This window comes from Ambystoma mexicanum, chromosome 6p (genome assembly GCF_040938575.1).
Source record: "Ambystoma mexicanum isolate Mex_15411 chromosome 6p, UKY_AmexF1_1, whole genome shotgun sequence".
NCBI lineage: Eukaryota > Metazoa > Chordata > Amphibia > Caudata > Ambystomatidae > Ambystoma > Ambystoma mexicanum.
This window is the reverse complement of record NC_090935.1, coordinates 360,815,359-360,836,213: the sequence shown is the minus strand read 5'-3', so window position 1 is coordinate 360,836,213 and position 20,855 is coordinate 360,815,359. Positions and strand designations below refer to the sequence as shown.

At 47.0% G+C, this 20,855-nt stretch overlaps 1 protein-coding gene across 2 annotated transcripts in view; it reads left to right on the top strand.

Moving 5' to 3' along the window:
• NADK2 (NAD kinase 2, mitochondrial) overlaps positions 1-20,855 on the top strand; it is a 1,037,189-nt gene that overhangs the window by 408,840 nt on the left and 607,494 nt on the right. For both annotated transcript variants that reach the window (XM_069627136.1, XM_069627135.1), the window contains exon 3: positions 17,781-17,869. Coding sequence is in view for 1 of the 2 variants with exons in the window: in XM_069627135.1 (XP_069483236.1) it covers positions 17,781-17,869 (89 nt within the window). In the remaining variant the exon portion in view is untranslated. The remainder of the gene's footprint in view (positions 1-17,780; positions 17,870-20,855) is intronic.

The following is a 20,855-nucleotide window of genomic DNA, read 5'->3' as shown; positions in this document are numbered from 1 at the left end:
TATATATATATATATATATATATATTAAAAGGTCAATTTGGGTAATATATATCATGGAATTCTTTAATTAAATAAATGTGATGGCCAAAAGAAAGGTGAGCACGAAAACGACGCGTTTCGTGGAAAACAAACCGCTGATCACGTTAAGGGTGTGAACACAGAGAAGGGATTTATGAACTGGCATGCTCTCTATGGTTCCAGTGTGTAGAACAGCGTGCACTTACAACCTGTTAACAAAATCCGCAATTTTTTAACATTACACACACTATAGTGAGTCATTGTGAATTCACATGAATATATTTTAAAAGACAAAGTGCACAGATAATAGCATCTCTTTTCTCAACCACGTTTAAAACTCTGTAACAGTAATATTATTCACAAAATGCAGGTTGTGTGCCATAGCGTCTGCAGCTTGCAAAGAAAGTGTGCTATTTGTTTAGTCTCCGTATGTGCTGGCTAAATGCTGTTTTGATTCCAAATGTGGAAAAACAAACGGCAAATTAGGCTTATGTAAATGTGCACTGATGGAAAAAATAGAATAGACACGTGGATCGGACTAATGTGCGATCCACGTGACTCTTAGATCTTACACAGAAAATCCAGGAAGTTTCCATTTGGATACGGGGACTGTGTCTATCTAAATACCCGACAAAGGTGCATGCTGTATGTTGCTATGTTGGTTGGCCTATTGAGTCTTAGAGTCAAAAAATGTGTCTAACATGAGATCTATTTCTCACATGGTAATTTGGTATTATAGCTAAAGCGCATAGTGCTTGTGGCGATAGCATATTATGGTTCCTATGTTCCTTAATATAACCTCCTTAAAGTGCAAATGCCTATTTGTAAATCTGTGCAAATTTACAGTAGCCAACAAAATGTTGGTAGAGTGCAATGTGCAATTAGCAACTAAATTAATGTTATTCCCTATGTAGGGATACATAAAGTGCTTAGTGCATGCTAATTCTAGACATTGGATAACCACCTTTTACATTACCTAATAAGATGCATGTTATTACAGTACATAGCTTAAAGGGATAAAAATGGCATAAAAAACCTTAATACATTATAAGACGCCTAAGATGGATGTTGGCCATGTGCGCAGTTGAGAAGAGACAGAATGTATAGTGTACATTAAATTATAGAGCTGTCTGTTAACCTTTGTTCCTAAATGAAAACGCAAAAACATTGCTCACCCTTTAAAAAGAAAGAAGTTTAAAATTAGATAGCAAAAGTAGAGAGTCTAAATTTCATTCAATTTCACTTTTGTCCATAAAATATTGAATTTGATAGTTTCTCTCTAATATGAAAACTTTCCTGTCTCAACGTTATATAAACCCCTATGTGCAATTAGTCAATTTTGTAATAAATTGCTTAAAAAACCACCTGTATAAAATGAATTAGTCGTACTGAAGATTGTGCTAAAAAGTTTACGGGTTACCAAGAGACTCTGCAAGTAGAAAAACGATAATAGTGATGTTATCTTAAGTGTATATGAAGTACATACATTCTAAGCTCCAGATGCAGATACAAACTTTATGCTCAAGTGCCTAGAAAGGTATAAAGTTCTTCGTCCAGATTATGGCCCTTTGGTTTCTTTGTTTCCAGGTCTAAGATATACTTTGTCTTGGATTGTCTGAGGAGGAGCTCCCGGTTACCTCCTCTTGGTGCTTTCAGAACAGTGTATATGCCAAAATAAGCAAAGCCTTCTAATTTACCTCCATGCTTTTCCTGAAAATGTAAGGCAATGGGGTATGTGGAGTCACTGTTTTTTTATAGCTCTTATATGTTGGAGTATTCTGAGTTTTAATATCCAATAGCACTCCCCACATACCATGTATCACACAGGCAGGTGAGTATGTATACAACATACTGTTTCATATGTGATCCTAGATTTTATAGTCCCATTCTTGTGTGAAATAGGATGGAGGTAATTCTTCATTTCTTTTGCAAATTTACATGCCTTACATTTCATGCACTTCTGAGAGCCATCTGAGGTGATGCTCAGCCAACCTTGACCTTCTGGAGTAATCTTAGGGCTCATGTAGCTGGATACTAGATTATCCTTGAGCGAGGTAGAACGTCTAAAAGTGATGTTGATGTTTTTACCCAGGATGCTTCCCAGATGTTCATCTTGTTTGAGTATGTGCCAATGTTTATACATTATGTGGCGTATGTTATTGGAAGCTTTACTGAACGTTAAAATCAGTCTGGTGTCTGTTGTTCCTGGGTTTACCTCAGTTAGAACTTTAGTCATTAATACATTTGAACAATCTTTTTCTCGTGCTTTACTGTACGCTCTTTCCAGCACTCTCTTAGGGTAACCTCTTTGTTGGAACTTTAAAGCCATACTTCTACATTCCTTATCAAAAGTTTCAAGTTGAGAACAGTTCGTCTTGTGCGAATAAATTCGCCATAGGGTATGCTCCACTTCAGGGCTGTGGGGTGATTACTCTTTGCGTGTAAGGGTATGGATGGAACTTGTGGGTTTTCGATAGAGTTCAGTCACTAATTCACCTTGTGCCACAGTTACAAGACTATCTAAGTAGGCGATAGCAGTCTTGCTGTGGCACTCAGTGAATTGTAGATAAAATTAATTTACATTAAGTGACTTAACAAATTCCAACCATTCAATAATCAGTCCATCCCAAATAACAGGTCCTCTATTTAGCGTAACCAGAGTACAACTTTGTCTGTGTAGTGACTATTTGTTGGGGTCCAAACTGTAAACATCTCCCACCAGCCCATGGTTAGGTTTGCATATGAGGGAGCAAATGTCGTTCCCATAGCTGCTCCTTACAACTGTGTAAAAAGGTTCTTGTTAAACAGAAAGCTGGTATTTGTCAAACAAAGATCTGTCATCTCTAGAATCATCTTCCCATGTTCTAAATAGTTGAGTGATCTGGTTTGTAAAAAATACTCACATGATTTGAAGCCATCCTTGTGTTTAATTGGTGTAGCGGGAAACCACATCCAGTGTTCCTAACAAGTAAGTCTTTTCCCAAGGTATACCGTCAATTTTATTAAGGAAGTTCTTCGTATCTCTTAAATATGACAGTAAGGTGGTGACAGATTTGACTAGCATTTCATCCACTAGTCTAGACATGTTTTCAAGGAATGCTCCACACAGTGTGACTATGGGCCTCCCAGGGGGTCTAGTTTTATTTTTGTGTACCTTGGGGAGAAAATAAATGGTAGGCATCACCATGAATTTTGGATGCAAGTATTTACACATGTCTTCGTTAAGTAGGCCTCTCTCTTTCCATGTGATTAATAGCTCGAATAATTTGTTATTCATCTTCACTTTGGGATCTGTGTCCAATAGCTTGTAGCATTCTGTATCCTTCAATTGTCTATTGGCTTCGTTGATATAATCTTGCCGGTTCATAATGACTATGTTGGTGCCCTTATCCGATGGCTTAATAACATAGTCATCCAATGCACATATATTGGACAGGACCGCCTGCTCACAGCGAGTAACATTATCTTTAATGCCAGTTTTCTTTCTTCTGTATTTCTTCAGATCACTGATGACCAGATCTTGGAAGGCCTCAATGTTCCCTCCTGGATTGAACATGAGATTAAAACGTGACTTGATTTTGAGTTTACTTTTACTAGGCCAATCGGTCTGTATGTTCATAAGGTCCCATTGTGGGTCACTTATGTCTTCATTATCTTGCCATTCCGATTCCAGATGGATGAGATCTCGTAGTATATGTATGTCTTCTATCGTCAGAGTATCGTCAGAGTAGTGTACCCACTCTGAGATTCATCTGTCTTTGGCTTTGGAGGATTGATGGCGAAGAATTTCTCCAAGCGTATTTTACACATATATCTGTCAGTCTATTCTTGTTTCAGCATAGTTGTAGGGATAAGAGGGCAGAAGTTTAGGCCCAGTTTTAGTACTGATTGTTCTTCGAGGCTGAAATCTTGTGATGTTAAGTTGATAATGGACATGTCTGGTAATTTACTTTGTGTTTTCATACACTTTTTGTCCCAGAGCTTGTTTGCCTGTCTGTCTTGTCCATTACTGCGGTGTCTATAGTAGTTGCTTCTCCTTGTTTTCTTGTTCCTCGTGACCTGGTCGATTTTCCCCGTCCTCTTCCTCTTGTTTTTTGTTTTGTTTTGCAGGTCGTGTTTTGGGGAAGAGAAATTAAATTGTTCCCCCTGTGCAAGGAGGACTTTGGGTCGGAAGAGTCGGAGATATCGATATTTCCAGATAAGACACAGACACTGGGTTATGCAACCCTTAAAGGGGCAGCAACGCAGGACTCCCCTCTTTGAGAAATACTTTACTTATACTAAAACATATAGTGAGCAATTTACGCATTAATCAAACAGGGGGAGATGCCAGGGGAAAGGAAATATGACTCCGTGGGGGGTGTGGGGGGTTGCTGGTCAAGACATAGAAAGAAGGGACTGGCAGCGGTTGTGGGCTAACATACCAAAGTTGACAAAATCCCTACAAATTCAAGAAATATGGATAGTGTATTATGTTCCAATGGCATCTAACCCCGGAGAAATTGCACACATTCAACCCTCTGGCGGTCGAGTCTCTGCTGGAGACAATGCAGGAAGGTGGGCACCTGAAACCATATCTAGTGGGAATGCCCTCACATCCAGGAATATTGGAGGCTAAAAGGGGAAGCACTAGGAGAGGCTCTGAAGCTGAAGGGAAGTGTTAACAGAGGTTTGTCTATACTGGGGTTGGGGGGGACAATTGCAAGAGCTATCCTCCAGAGCAGAATGAAACATTTATGTAATTTTGATGGCGGGGGCACTGGGGGTGGCACAGAAATGGAAGGCAAAGGATCCTCCAAACGAATGTGGGTGGGAAAAGTGCAGAATTTTGTTCTACTGGAATGGGCCACTTGCTCGTTGCAAGGAGATCAACAGGGCTTCCGGGGGTACTGGTCATGGGTCATGAAGATGCAAGGGGGAATTGGTGCCGACGAGGATGATTGTTGGGTCTGGTGGAGTGAACCAGGTGGACTCCGTTCAGGAGGTTAAGACTCAGTGGACTCCAAGAAGAGCCTCTCCATCGTAGGTCGGACTATTTTGGGTCGGGGAGGGAGTTACAGATGTGTGTAAAAGTTGTGAAAATGTTAATAAAAAAGGTATATGTTAAATAAAAGTTGAAACGCTTTGTCATTTGGTGCAAGACACATGGTATCAATCCTATTGATGGCTCACCATCACACATAGTGTTCTACCTACTTTACCTGTTCGACTCAGGGCTAGTCTTTCACTTCCTAAGAGTTCATCTTTCAGCATTTCCTGCATACACCACAGAGTGTCTTGCTGGAAGGTTACAGTAATTAAAGCCTTTACGGGAAGGGGATAAAAAAAAAGATTACCCCCTCATTCCCCACACCCCATTGCAAATCCAACTCCCCACCGGTACTTGAATATTGTACTTAACACACTTATGGGTCACTTTTTTTGAGAATGCACAAAAGCAGTCTTGACCACCTCACTTACAAGACTGCGTTTCTTGTGAATGTTACTTCTACAAGAAGAATTAGTGAACTACAAGCCCTCTTATTTGAAAGCCCATTTTTAGTTATTCACAAGGACAAAAGTGGCTCTGCAAACACATCCACGATTCTCAGCAACATGTATCGCAAAGTTCCATGTTGACCAATTCATAGAACTGCAGCTTTCTTTTTTGAAATCTGACTAATTCAGCTGAAAAAAGCATTTGAATACTAGATGTCATAAGGGCTGTCATGTATTATTTTTAAAAAGACAAAACCACTAAGGAAAACTTACCAGTTCTATGTGCCCATGCCCCCCATACTTCCTCCCCTTTTGGAGTTGAAGGTACATAGACATCTTAGACCTTTCTTTTTCTTCTCTGTTCTCGCGCATACACGTGTCACTAGGGTTAGTATTGCAAACACGCCCAGTCAATATCCCTTTTTGAACTTTGAAAACAAGATGTATATCTGAGGCTTGTGAAATCTGCTTAGATCACATGCTATGCATAGGCCGACATCTAGTGGAAGCTGCAGAGTATTACAGTTGTCCCTTTTCGAAACTTGAAAAGGGACGTCGACGGGGCGTGCCAGTAATACTATCCCCGGTGTGACGTCCACTGTACCCATAGTCCTTCACTCGTCAAACTCCCTCAGATTGTTTTTTTCTGCCATTGTTACGGACGCTTATCGCAGAGTTAATTTCGGCTAACGCCATTTGCTTATGAAAAATTAAGACTAGTTAGTCTTTCTGTCCTTTTTCCAAACCGACTTCGACTATTTCATCGACGCTGTGGAAAGGACGACCCTCGAACGAAATTCCAGACTCGACGGACCCTTTCGGCCTAAGCCCTAACTTTAGGGAGAGCGGGGGGTGGTCATTGTAGAATGCATTTTCCCCGCCATTCTCTTTCTTGCCTGGCTGCCATTCCCCATAAACATGGAAAACATCACATTTAAATGTTGCCCAAAGTGCATTAAAACCTTCCTGTGGATAGACCAGCACCGGGTGTGCAACTTGTGCCTAGCGAGTGATCGCGAGGGGCATTGTCGAGCCTGCTAGCTCTTCAAGCCAAAGACACTTTGGGACCGAAGAACTAAACGCTGGGCCCATCACGCCGTGCAGGCTGAGGCCGCCATGGACATGGAGGGAGCCTTCAGTGATGGCAGCGTTGCTGTCGGTGACCGGGAACCGTTGGGTTCCCAAGTGCAGGCCCCTGACCTCAAGAGACAGGCCGGCGGTTGTGTTACGGGGACACCCGGCGGCAAAAGCACTACCGCAACCCCCAGCACTAAGCACATAGCCCATGGTAAGGAATCAACATTGTCGACCAAACGCCCACACCGCGTCAAGGGGGCGGTCCACAGAATCCCTGGCCTCTGAGTATTCGAGGTTCCGATCACCTTGTGACAGGCCCCGTAATTCTAAAGACAAACCAGACGCCGTGCCCAAAACATTGACCGAAGGTCGGTAGACTAGGCTCCGGGCCGCCCCACCGCCGAAAGTAGACCTCACACGTCAAACGGCTGTAAACTCTAAAATCACTAGTTCGTCCCACCTAATGAAAAGCAATGTCCCTGAGAGCCTGCCGAAGTCCAAACACTCTAAGAACACTCCTCCAAAAACCCCAATCCTAAGGAAAAGGCTAATAAGGACATGTCTACCTCTACTCACAGGGAGAAACACTGTCCCTCAGGATGAAGGTTCCGTGGCAGAAGCCTTAAAGAACAAAGGCCAACCTCCGACTCGGGGCCAGTCTACACCCCAAGGCCATCCTACACCCCTAGGACAGGACACTACTCCTCAGTACCCTAGTGTCATTCCAATTTCAGCCACATGGACTGCTGAAGACATACAGGGTCATGACTATGATGACCTTTATGGCCAATTTCTTTGAAACGAACCCATAGGCATACCAGAACTTCCAAACCACACCTCCAACAGCTGAGGCTTCCATCTCCCAGCTTAAGCCAGATTCGCTTGTGGTTACCACAACCCGTAAAAGGGCAGGAACACAGCCTCATCAGAGGCACCCCCAGATAAGGAGAGAAAAAAACTCTACACTATGGGGAGAAAGGTAGCCACTTTAGCAGCTTTCCAAACAAGGATTGCCAATAGTTTGACGCTGTTGGCATGCTATAATTGCCACAAATGGGACGAGAGAACTACTCTCATTGCTTTTGCTCCAGAGCCTTTGAAGTCACAACTGGCCCTGGTAGCAGCGGATGGCAAGGCAACATCCAGCTGCTTTCTAAAAAACAACCTTGATGACGCAGACAATGCAGGCAGGATTATTGCCGAAGGGACCCTCCTCGTGCTACGCATGGCTACGCCAGTCTGGCTTCAAACTTACGACCCAAACTACACCTTAATATGCCGGTGGAACATAATGTCTTATTTAGCAAAGCCGTTGAAGATGCGTTAAAGTCCACCAAGGAGGAATGCAACAACTTAAAATCTCTAAGCTAGCTGACGAACAAACCACCAGGCCAGAGAGGCAGAAGCAATTTTCGTAGGATTTGTGGCCAAAACTCTCGTCTCTGGTTATGGACAGGGCTCTTCCTGGGGGTAACAACCAGGGCCAAGCCTTGCAGGGATTTCAAAGGGGCCATCTCCGATCTCGTGGCCGGGGGAGGTGCTATACATCCAGAGGTGGAGGTACACCTCCAAAACAATGACAGGCCGCTATAGGTCCCCTCCCATGTCTCTCCAGTAGGAGGGTGCATTTCACATTTCACACTTGCATGGGTGGGAATCACCACAGACAAGTGGGTACCATCAACTGTGGCAGGAGGTTATTGTGTGGAGTTCATCAAAAAACCATTCCTCCGTCAAAGGAAATCAAGAAGGATGGAGATCCTACCAGCGGACGAGGTAAACAAGGATATTTATTCAACCTACTTCCTTGTGCCAAAGAAAGATCTATGCGCCCAGTATTAGACGTACGCCATGCAAACACTTACATAAAGCCACAAAAATTCTGCATGACAACGCTACAAGAGGTAATCCCCCTGCTCAAGCGGGAAGACTACATGGCAACACTGGCGGTGGTGGCAGCGCACCTGTGCAGGGAGGCAATCCCAGTGTACCGCTACCTGGACGACTGGCTGATCACAGGGGAATTGCCCCATCTTTACAAACAAAACACGCAATGAACCATAAACCTTCTCTTCCAATTGGGCTTTTCAATAAATGAAGCCTTGTGTCAAACACAACAAAGCAGTTCCTAGGAGCTGTCTTAAACACGGAAGCAGGGTTAGTCTTTCCATCCATGGAAAGAGTTCAAAACATGCTATGAGAAATACCTCCGTATCAAGCCTGTCGCCAGATAAACGTATGCAAAGCGTTTACTAGGCATGATGGCGTTGCGCATATACCTGTTCCCACATGCATGCGCTCCATGCAGGAGTGGTTGGCGAAACAATGGTCTTGGGCAAGTGGTCAGTGGGACGATCTAGTGGTCGTTTCGCCAACACCTAGTACAAATCCTACGCTGGTGGACAAAGGAAAACCTGTTGAAGGGAAAATCCTTGCACGACCCGGCAGCGCAAGCAATCGTTACAACAGACTCATCACTCTCCGGGTGGGGAGCACATTACTTTCACCACACAGCACATGGTCTGTGGACTCACATCACAGCACAGAACCACATCAACCTGCTAGAACTCCTAGCAGTATTCAAAGCACATCAAGCATTCGAAGCACAGCTGACAAACCAGTCAGTTCAAATCCTAGCAGACGGCACCACTGCAATGTTCTATATCAACAAGCAGGGGGGGCACACTCTCCAAGCTGGCACAGAAAGTATGGAGATGGGCACTCAAACGGGGGATGTTCCTATCCTCCCAAAATTGATATGTTCTATATCAACAAGCAGGGGGCCACACTCTCCAAGCTGGCACAGAAAGTATGGAGATGGGCACTCAAACGGGGGATGTTCCTATCCTCCCAAAATGTTCCAGGGGTACTCAACACTGTAGCAGACTCTGAGCAGAGATCCCCCTGCCAGAGGAACACGAGTGGCAACTAGACTCAAGCATTGTAGACCACATCTTGTCAGTGGGGTTACCCCATGCTAGACTTGTTCGCTACAGGAGAAAACAAGCAATGGCCAGACTTCGCGTCCAGGTTATCCCAACCAGCATCTAAGGGGAACGCCCTATGGATTAGCTGGTAAGGGAAATTTTCTTAAGCCCCTCCACCCCCTCACCCCCCCTCAACTCCTTTAATGAGCAGGGTAGTGAACAAGATTCACAGAGAGAAGATGATGCTCATCCTAGTTGCTCCTACGTGGGAAAGACAGCCATGGTATCCACATATGCGCAAACTGGCGATGTGCAATCCCATCAAACACCTGTGCCAAACCTACTTATTGGGGAATAACTGTGCATCCTCAACCACACTCAATGAACTTGGGCAGCATGTCTCCCGAGATCATAGATTTCGGACATCTTCATCTACCACAACGGTGTATGGATGTCCTCAAGGAGGAACATAAACCAAACACCAGACACTGTTATTTTGACAAGTGGAGGAGATTTGTAATCTGGTGCCAGTCTAAGCAAATAAACCCTGTAGAATGTACTCCATCTCACATTCTAAATTATATGCTCCACTTGTTAGACTCTAGTTTAGTATTCACCTCCATAAAGGTCCACCTAGGGCTTTATCAGCATAAACCACCTCTCAAAGTAAGGTATTATGGTGGAAAATTCCAGTCATTAAAGCTTTCATGGAGGGAGTAAAGAGACTACACCCTCCAATTTCAAACCCACCGCCAGGCTGGGATATCAATGTAGTACTCGCAAAGCTCATGGGGCCCCCATTCGAGCCGAGATGTAAGGAGGGCGGTCCTTTATTATGTAAACAAGACTAGACCGCATAGGAAAACAGACCAACTGTTGTCTCCGTAGCACCAGGCAGAGAAGGAGACTGCACTTCCAAAAATGCCATCTCCAGATGGATAGTCAGATTCATACAACTTTGCTATTCATTATCAAACAAGACCCTGCCTTTCACATCAAGAGCTCACTCCACAAGGAGCTACTGTCATTTATCGCAAATGTCGCACTAGACATCATTTACAAAGCAGCTACATGGAGCTCATTAAACACTTTCACTCAGCACTACTGCATTGACACTCATTCCAAAAGTAGATAAATAGGTGGAACAAGCGGTTCTAAAACATTTATTTGCTGCTGAACCTTCTCACTACCCACCACCTTCTCCGAACACTGCTCGCTAATCTATTCATAGCATGTGATCTAAGCAGATTTCACAAGCCTCAGAAGGAATAGATTACTCGCTGTAATCGTATTTCTGATGCTTGTATCTGCTTAGATTCACATGCGCCCACCCTTCCTCTCCTTAGAGAAAGTGCATAGATGTTATGAGCTTCTCTGATACATATCTGCTTGGATACACCTGTACTCGCGCTATCTCATGTCAGAAACAAAACAATCTGCGGAACCGCGACACGTGAAGGACCATGGGTACAGTGGACGTCACACTAGGGTTAGTTCTTTGAAGCAATACATTTCCTGTCTATGTACACACAGTTGTACGTGTTTTTTTTCTTTATACTGACACATTCTGAAAAGCATACATTGCAAAGTTGTTCTTCGTTCAAACTTGTTCTACAAGTTGTTACTTATGTGTGCCATTCTGATGAAGAGCAGTTGGAGGAGAGTGTAAAGAAGGTGGAGTCCGTTGGGCTCAGGTTGATAAAATAAAGGAATCTACTTATAAGCCTCTGTGTATGCCTCGTTACAACACTGGCGACGAGGTGATCAACCAACCAACCAAGCGCCCAGCGGCTTTCCTCCGTGCCTTCTCAGTGTTGTGTCCCCGTCCCGTGGGAGACCACCGACATTCGCCAGGCGGTGTCTCCGTGAACCAGGAAGTGAAGTGCCCGCCAGTATAAACCTCCTTGCTGTCTCGGGCTGTTGCTGGACGTGCAGATTCGAGGGGCCGTGTGCCTTCCACTGGAGGCCTGCGCTCCCCTGCCCCGGGTAGAGCGCGGTGCCGGCAGGCTTGCCCTGCTTACCGGTCTTTAGGTCAGGCTTCCAGAGGTAAGGAGGTTTCCCCAAGCGAGGCGCGTTCCTGCTGACCGCTCGTGCGTCCGATACAAGGGAGAGGATAGTACACGCCCACTGGCAGCCACGCAGCAGCCCGGCCCTCCTAGTTTGGCAGCATGATTGGTTCCCGTGTGTGCGAAGGGTGTGCTCGTATGCTGATTTGGAGGGGCGTGTCCGTTTGTCAGCGGTACCGTCTCCAGACATGCCCATAGAGGAGTTTAACCCTTGCTGGGTTGACAGCGAGCTTCAGCTTTCTGCCCTCGCAAGAGTGTGCCTTGCTGAGTGTGAACTCTTACTGATCCGTCCACTGTGGAACCGTGGGACTGTTAATGCTTCCAAGCGTGTTACTGCAATCAAGGTGGCCTAGTTTCTGTTTGCTCAAGGACTTAAAGCAACATTGCATTTGTACTCTTATTCTGCATTGGATTGCTCTATTCGGTTCCTGCCAGAATGCAACATAGCAATGCATTCCCCCCCACCCCTCCTTGCCTTTCTCCCTAACCCAGGCAAGCCAGCAATAGCTTGGGGTGCGAGGCTCACAGACGACGATAAGGAGGCTGCTTTATTAAATTGTTTAGGCACTGAAGGTCTCAGGATCTTCAGACACCTTCCAGGCCCTGATGTGTATGCGCCCCGCCGTGAAGGGGGTGACGCTGTTCAGGATGTGGTACTGGCCTGTGAGACGGCTCTTAGCAAATTGGAAGCCCGGTTCGAAAAAAGAGCTAATGTGGTGCTTGAGAGGTACTATTTCTTCTAGAGAGCACAGGCTGCCGGGGAGAGCATTGACTCCTGTATAACTGCCCTTCGTACTTCAATAGCCACCTGCAAGTTCACCGGTCTCATAGATGAATACATCCGCGATCAGGTTATGATGTGGACAAGCGATTCAAGGGTTCAAGAAAGACTGTGGATAGAAAAGGACCCACCTTTGGAGAAAGTAATAGAGATATCCCGGGCCATGGCGAATCCAGGAAAAGTATGAGGGAAATGACAGACAAGGGAGATGTAGTATATGTGGTGATGCCCCGGAGGAGTGAAGATCCCAAGAATAACACAAGGATGCCAAAGGGACGTTTGGTTCTAGGGAAATAAGCAAAAGTGTGGTTGGCTGGGGCATGTTGCCGGGTCAGAGGAATGTCCCGCCTCCAATTTAGAATGCAGAAAGTGCAAAGGGGGAGGGTGCACTACGCCCGTATGTGCAGAAATGCTGCTCCCAACAGAGTCAGTGAGAATGGTTGATGCTGGTTGCGACGATGATGTCACTGTGGTTGGTTATATAGGTTGTTCCCGAACTGCTGGTGTGGATGCTAAAGAAGGGTTGCTGTTGAGTGTGGGTCCGGGGAGGAAAAGCGCTTGGGCTAACCTTACAATAAATGGTTTGCCTGAGTTGATGGTGGTCACGGGATCCCCCTATACTAGGATTTCTCGAACTATATATGTCAAAATTCCAAAAGAGACTCACTGACTTATCTCCATCTGACATCAAGCCGTGTGCTTACGGCCGTGTTCCTATCAAGGTTTTGGGTTTTGAATGGGTTACAATAGAATTTCAAGGACATAAGACACATGGAAAGCTCTATGTAGCTCACAAGGGGGATCCGGTTGTCGGGTGGGATGATCAAGCTGCTTTAGACATTGAGATACGCCCTGGAAAAACGGTTCCTGTATTGAGCGTGAGTGCCGGTGACAGTTGTGGTACCAGTTCGGCAGGTTTGGCCGTGCCTTTGACGGCTGAAGAACTAACGGGGTGCCATTCCCAATGTCCATAGAGTTAGGGTTCCTATAGTGGCTCTTGATGCCTTGAAGGCAGAACTTTCTAAACTCACTGAGGCGGGGATCATTGAGGAAGTGGAGTGTTCGGAATGGTTGGCCCTGGTGGTGTTGGCACGAAAAGCTGATGGCAATTTGAGGATGTATGTAGACGAGAGACCTTAACTCCAACATCTTGATCAACAGACATCCTTTGCCGAATATCAATGAGATGCTCTCTTTGGTTAATGGGGCTTCGTGGTTCTCCACCTTTGATCTTTCATCGGCGTACCACCAAATAGATCTACATGTTGAGTCGCGCCCTCTTACCTCCTTCGTCACCCCTTTTGGTGCGTTCCTTTTTGTAAAATGCCTTTTGGGTTGGCGTCTGCCTCCGCCATGTTCGAGAGAGTTATGCAGAAGCTATTCGCTGGCATCCAAGGGGTTGAGTGTTTTCAAGATGATGGTCCTCATTACACGGATGGCAGTGAACCATGGCGCTATTAGCGCCATGGTTCATGCCGGTAACCGGCACCGCCTTGGTGGAAAGGGGAATTAACGCCCTATTCCAAGGTTGGCGGGGCGGTAATTCCCCCTTCCACCATTGCCCTTCCCCCATTTCCATTTTTGCCCCATAGGGCTCTATGGGAATGGGGAAGGCGCTAATTACGGTACCGTAATTGGCTCCCTGGTCCCTTTGCGGGTTGGTTTTTAACGCCTGCAAAAAGCAGGCGTTAAATTCCCCAACCCGCAAAGGGACCTCGTAGTAAGGCGGTAAGGATATACCGGTAAAATACCGCCATCCGTGAATTGAGGCCTGATATCTTGGTTTGGGGTGAGTCTTGCAACGAACATGACAATAGGGTTGTGCGAGTGAGGAGGTGCTTAAAGGGAGTGGTCTGACGGTAAAGCTGAGCAAGTGCCAGGTAGGTGTGTCTAGTGTGACTTACCTGGGACACACGTTGGATGCCAAGGGCATACATCCCAAGGAAGATTTGGTTAAGGTCCTATGTGAAGCCCATTTGCCGATCAACAAGGATCAGCTGAGGTCCTTTATGGCTTGGCTGAGTATCATAGCAGATTTGTGGCTGCCTACGCTGACAAGACTGTTGGTATGATGGCCTTGCTCAGGAAAGGTGTTCACTTTGAGTGGTCTGATCAATGTCAGAGGGAGTTTGAAAACTTAAAAAGGAAGTTGATTTGGCCCCTTCCTTGGGTTCCTTTTGTCCGTCTAGAAAAACAGTGTTGACTGTGGACGCAAGTGAGTATGGTGTAGGAGCTGTGTTAGAGCAGAAGGATGGCGGTGTGTACCGTCCTGTGGCTTTTGCGTCTAGAGTCCTCAAGGAGGCAGAGAAAAGGTATGCTGTAATCGAAAGGGAGGCGTTGGCGGCAGTATGGGCCTCGAGACATTTCAGGACTTGCCTATGGGGTATTGAATATACTATTCGCACAGTCCACAAACCCTTGGTTCATGTTTTGACGACTAAGGGTTTGTCACAAGCCTCATCCAGAATAATGAGATGGATGGCCGACATGGGTGACTTTAACTTCAGGGTTCAGTATGTTCCGGTTGTGAAGAATGCTGTCGCGGATTGTCTATCGTGTTTTCCGTGTTCTGGCGGCTTTGACGATGTTCAGGAAGTGGTGGATGATGAGCATACTTTAATAGTGAGTGTTGCTCCAGCCGTTGGCGAGCAATTGTGGAGTGAGGAATGCTCTCGAGATCCTGTGTTGATGGATATCAAGACCGCTCTTAGGAGTGGGGTTCAGAATGAGGCCTTATCCAAGCTCTATGGGCATGTGTGGCAGGAATAGTCTGTGGGACCTTGGGGTGTTGCCAGGGGTTTGAGGTTGATTCCTCCCGAGTCACTCAAAGGGAGGCTAGTGGCTCTTGCGCATGAGGGGCATCTGGGAAGGTCCATGACCAAAAGAAGGCTGAGAGATGTGTATTGGTGGCCCAGGATGGATGAGGATGTGGAAGCTGTTGTCAAGGATTGTGCAGCCTGTTCCATTAGTGACAAGAGCAAGTCAACCACTTTCCAACCTATCTATCCGGTTGACATTCCCGAGAATGTGTGGTCTAAGGTAGCAGTCGATATAATGGGCCCCCTGGAAGGTTTAGGTGGTGGCCTCAGGTTCATTGTAGTATTGGTGGATTATACATCTAGGTGGGTGGAGGCCGCAGCCTTGTCTTCCGCAACATCAGAGAAGGTGGTGGAATTCCTTTCCATGGTGTTTGACAGGGAAGGTATTCCTGCCGGTGTGGTTACTGACAACGGGGCACAATTTGTGTCCATATTTATGCAAGAGTTTTTTGAAAATCTGGGTATACGTCACCATAGAGTTGCGTTGTATAATCCAGGAGCGAATGGTCTGGTGGAATGCATGAACTGTTTTGTGAAAGGCGTTGTACAGTTGGCGTTTGCGAATGGCCTCCCGTGGTGTAGTGTGGTTTCGGAGGCTCTTAAGGCATACAGGTTGACGCCCTCAGCTTTAACAGGGTTATCCCCCTTCGAGCTGATGCGGGAAAGGAAGCCTGGCTCGAAGTTGAGGGTCCCGACACTGGGCGGAGGTTCCCTATCACAGCTTGATATGCAGGAGGTGTTGAGGCGGTTGCGGGGGAAGCAGTCGACTTTGTTGTGTGGATAGTTGAAGCGAGCCAAGCCTCTTTCTGTGGAGGTTGGTGATCAAAAACCCTAGGTTTGTTGTCAAAGGGGCTAGTAAGTTCATGCAACCTCGTACTGTGGTCAAAACTGGCCGTGGTTATGTGAAACTGGATGACGGAACAAGGTGGAGCCGTAGAAGGGTGGTTGTATTGGATAAAAGTTCTGTGTGCCCGTTTGAGACCACAAGAGGTGGGGCTTCAGGAACTAGCACGGGTGGTGATTGTCCAGAGTTCGTTTCATGTGAGGGTATTGTGGATGGGGGGCATACCACATCTTCTGGCCCTTCTGTTTCGTGTGATGTGGCTGTTGGTGTGCAGCAGAGTGATCATGAGCCGGATGCGTTTCTGATGCCTATCCAGAATGCGTGTGGCGAGGTGGAACAATATGGTTGTGCTAAATTAGCCTCCGATAGTAGTGTTCCTGTTGCTATCAAAGTTAGGTCTTACCCGGCTAGGGTAAGGAGGCTTCCTGCCAAATGCAAGGAGTATGTGGTGGGATCTGTTGCACATTAGTCTTACTTGGAAGGGGGATATGTGCAAGTTTGTCTCCTTTCCGTTTTTCAAGAAGTTCTTATTTACCCTTTATGCCTTGGCTCTTAGTTTCCCCTTAGGGTGGACTTTGTTGTCCATTTACTTTCCCCTGTGTTCCCTTCCATTCCGTCATCCTTCTCTTTTTCCCCTCCAGTATGGTGGTGTTCGTGACCTTAATATGTGGTGGGGTAAAGGGGGGAGAAGTGTTGTAATCCACGTTATGCTCTGATGTGGAATTCTACTGATGTAGAATTCCACACCTTGTTGTTCTATAGGTTGTTTACTTACGTTTGCCATTCTGATGGAGAGCGGTTGGAGGAGAGTGTAAAGAAGGTGGAGCCAGCTGGGCTCAGGTTGATCCAATAAAGGAATCTACTCATAAGCCTCCGTGTATGCCTCGTTGCAACACAATACATTTCCTGTCTATGTACACTGCTATACGTGTTTTTTTTCTTTATACCGACGCATTCTGCAAAGCATACATTGCAAAGTTGTATTTCATTATCAAAGCCTAAAACAAACTCTGAACCAATTTATTTTTCTTGTACTATTTCCTTATGTTTCAGTATTTGCATTGTTTTCTTGCGTATTAATATTTTTGGGATAAAACCATATTCTTTTTGATGTTGTATGCTCGTGTACTATGGGGGAGACTTGCACACCCTGTAAGTGGTTTGTTTTGTAAACTCCAAGTTAAGGTTGTGGAGATGGTTATGGTGTCTGTGTTCTATGTCAAGTAAAAGCATTTGTCCCCTTGCTAATTTCTCCCTATGCCTCTTTTGACTGGCTGCCTGGATCCTTCCGATTCTTACGGGGCACCAGGCCCTCCTCGACCAGTCTACCTCTGCACGTGGTCTCCCCTGGAACCTCACACCCCAACCTGCACTGCCCTTCTGGGCTCCCTCCCCCTGTACTAGCCCTTCCAGCCCCATCCCTTGCACTTAGCACATAGACCTTCTTTCCCCTGCACTCTCTGCATTTCCCTGGCACTTGTCCACCTGGCTACCCCTGGCACTCGCTTAACCCATTGGCCCTTCTGCCTTGTCCGGCACTCCCATTGGCCCTTCTGCCTTGACCGTCACAAACAACCCCCCCACGCAAGTTGTTTTACTACACTTGCATGATCCGAATAACACAAGCCATAGTGTGACGGTTTTTGTTTTTCTTCATCCTTGTTCGCCAAACCCTTCCCCCACTTGTCTTGCGCCTTTGAGACACTGTTTGCCGTATAGGCGCATTATAAATACCCAATAAATAAATAAAATTGACTTTTTTTCTCATAGGAATGAAGGAATTGAAGTGAAACTTGTGAAACGCAGAGAATACGATGAAGAAACCGTTCGGTGGGCTGATGCCATTATATCAGCTGGAGGTAAAATGTATTAGGTGGCACCAGATATGTGCCTTAACAGACATAATGCACAGTCTAGGTTTCTTGAAGTCGCTAAATGAAGTGGGAATGTTGATTAATCGAAAGCATGTAATTTATGTTGTATATTTGGTTTATTTTGGTGGTATTTTACTGGTCTTGAAATGTGAGATTGTGAGTACTGGAAAGATTTCCTCCAACTGACATAATTAAAGCATTAATATCATGGAAGATATCTAGCTTCTTGTGCTATAGAGCCTGAAAGTGTAAGTTTTCGCACTAACCACTCTCCACCTGATAATTCCCTCATTCACTTAATAATTTCCGTACCCATCCCCCACCCCATTACCCCATCACAACAATCGCTTAACTGAACTTTAAACCAGACTCCTCGGACCACTACCTGACTGAAATCAGGCCATCCCTCTCAGTGGCCGATGGTAATTTTTTGACTATTTAATGCAGGATGTACATATTTTCTAATAGTGTTATTGATCAAGTGTAGCAAGAGTGCACACAAGCTAACCAAACGTGATTCAGTGGTAGGGGGCTTTCCGAGAAAGTGAAATAGTGCCTTTCCAGTACTGTATGGAAAAATTGAGTAAAAAGCCACATAATTTACAATCGGTTTTGTAGGTTAACACATTAAAAAATCTAATTGGGGGAGACCACCAGGGGGCGCAGGCGAAATGGCCGCCTGAGCAAGGACCTCTGTTGGGACTGACAGATAGCAGCAAGATAATCCAGCTTGCCCAGCCCGCAAGCATTGCAGAAGTGTCAGCGAAATGGGGAGGATCCAGCCAGAGCATTCCCAGTGGAAATCGGTTGAGGGAAGCGTTTAGAAAGGGGTCCGGAAAATCCCCCCTCCCCCCACCCCGAGTACGTGTTGGCCTGGCTTGCCGCACGGTCCGAGGTGCAGGGCGGGCAACTGCCGTGGGAAGCGGCAGCCTTGGTGGTTCAGACTGAGAGCCCCCTGGCAGCGGCGCGGCTCCCTGCGGCGAGCCAGTGTATTCATCTGATCCTTCCAAAGCGCTCCAGGATGACCGTGAGGCCAGAACGTTGGAGCTGGGGGGGTGCATCTGCTGGGACGTCTGCAGTGGAGGATCGCCCCCCCACCCCCACCCCCTTCCGGGTAGACGGACCCAGACAGCGAGACGACTCATTGCGTGCGAGCCGGAGATTGCGGTGGAGCACAGTGTCTGCTCTCTCGCCGACTGCCAGGGCGGAGCCGCTGCCAGGCCTGGGGGGCCTCCACATCCACATTTTGCGGCATCAGCCGCTACCCGCCCGGCAGCCGTAGCAGAGACGCCCCCGACTTGCGCCAATGCTGGAAGGAGGTAAGGAGCGGGGGTGCAGGCCTGGAGAGCGCCCCCTTTCTTGTGCCTCCATCGCCCTCCATCTAAAGAGTGCCGGGGGGCCTGGAGGACACCGGGGGGATAGGGGGTAGAGATTGACAGCCGGGTTCCCTCTTTCTCCCCAGGTGCCATCAGAGAGGGAGGCCGGGCCTGCTGAGATTGGAGGGATAGCAGTTGACCCCCCTAGATCGACTACTTGAGGCCCGAGAGACGGTTTGGGGGTGGCCCCGCCCTGTATAATTAAAAGTATGACGAGGAGTGATCTCTGCGCCTTCCCTCACCACAGCGGATGCATAGGGCGTTTTGAAGGCCTGTAAAAGGGAAGTTTATGAGAGGAGCAGCGGCACGGCCGGTGTCCACCCCACATCCTTCCCCCCTCCCTCCTCGAATCGGGACCTGGCCGCCGAGAGGAAGGCCGCCGCGAGTGGCGCAGAACATATAAATGATTTCAGCGGCAGCAGTGGTCCGTGCCCCTTGCCACCAATCGGCCCGCGCGGACAAAGTGCACCCCTTTCACTCCCAGTCAGTTCACGATAGGGCCCAGTGTTTGGCCACTACAGCACCCCACTCACCTGCTCAGGAGCAGCTCGCGACACACGCTGAGAAACCTCAATACAGCACACGAATGAAGGAGTATGGACCGAGGGATCGCATAGAGGCTTCAAGGATTCCAGCGGTCGCAAACAAGCATGTCAACCTTGCAACCCCAAGATACTCCCCTGGTCCTGGGAGGGGATCAGGAAACCATGACCAAGGCAGATATCCGTCTCCTCTTGGACGAGATCCGTGCATTTCGAACGAGCATGACTGCCACTGTATCAGCACTCCAGGAAAAAGTCCATAGGATCGAGGATATAGTTGAGGCCCTTGAAAATAATCAGCAGTCAGTCGACCTCGTAGAAATGCAGACAGAGGACCATCGTCAAGATCTGGAGCAGAGAAACTTAGACCTGGAGGCCAAACTGGATGACTTGGAGAACAGGGAAAGGAGAGCGAACATTCGGATACATGGCCTCAAGGAGCTCGGATACATGGCCTCAAGGAGCTCCCTAACAAATCCCCCCCCACCCTGGAGAGCAGGGTCAAAGCCTTGATAACCACCCTGCTGCCACAGCCGATATCCCCTGAGCTGGTGTTCGAAAGAGTGCACCGAGCGGGTGTTTCCTCCTTACCCCCCCGTAAAGCCCCCGATCAGTATTGGCAATGTGTCATTACTTCAAACGCAAGGCAGAAATAGTTTGGCTTGCCAGAGAGCAAGACTCAATCGATCTTGAAGGCTCAAAGGTTCGCATCTATCAAGATCTCTCTGCTGAGACCCTGGAAAAGAGATGGGCGTGTAGACTGCTAACTTCTTGGCTCAGAGAGTGAAACCTTCGATACAGATGGCGGCACCCTTGCGCTCTCACCTTCACTCGGGATGATGTTGAATATCGAGTGGTTAAGGGGGGGGGGAAGAGGCCTCAAATGTGCTACGGGGATTGCAAGCTGGAGGAGAGACTGCCGAATGTGGCTAAGATATGCCATCATCGTCCAAACCCAGCAGGAAGCCTTCGGGCCCCTGGCTCCACAAAAACCGTGCGAAAAAAGGAAGGAAATTTGCAAAACTGAAAACCCTGTGACAATTGCTGTCATCA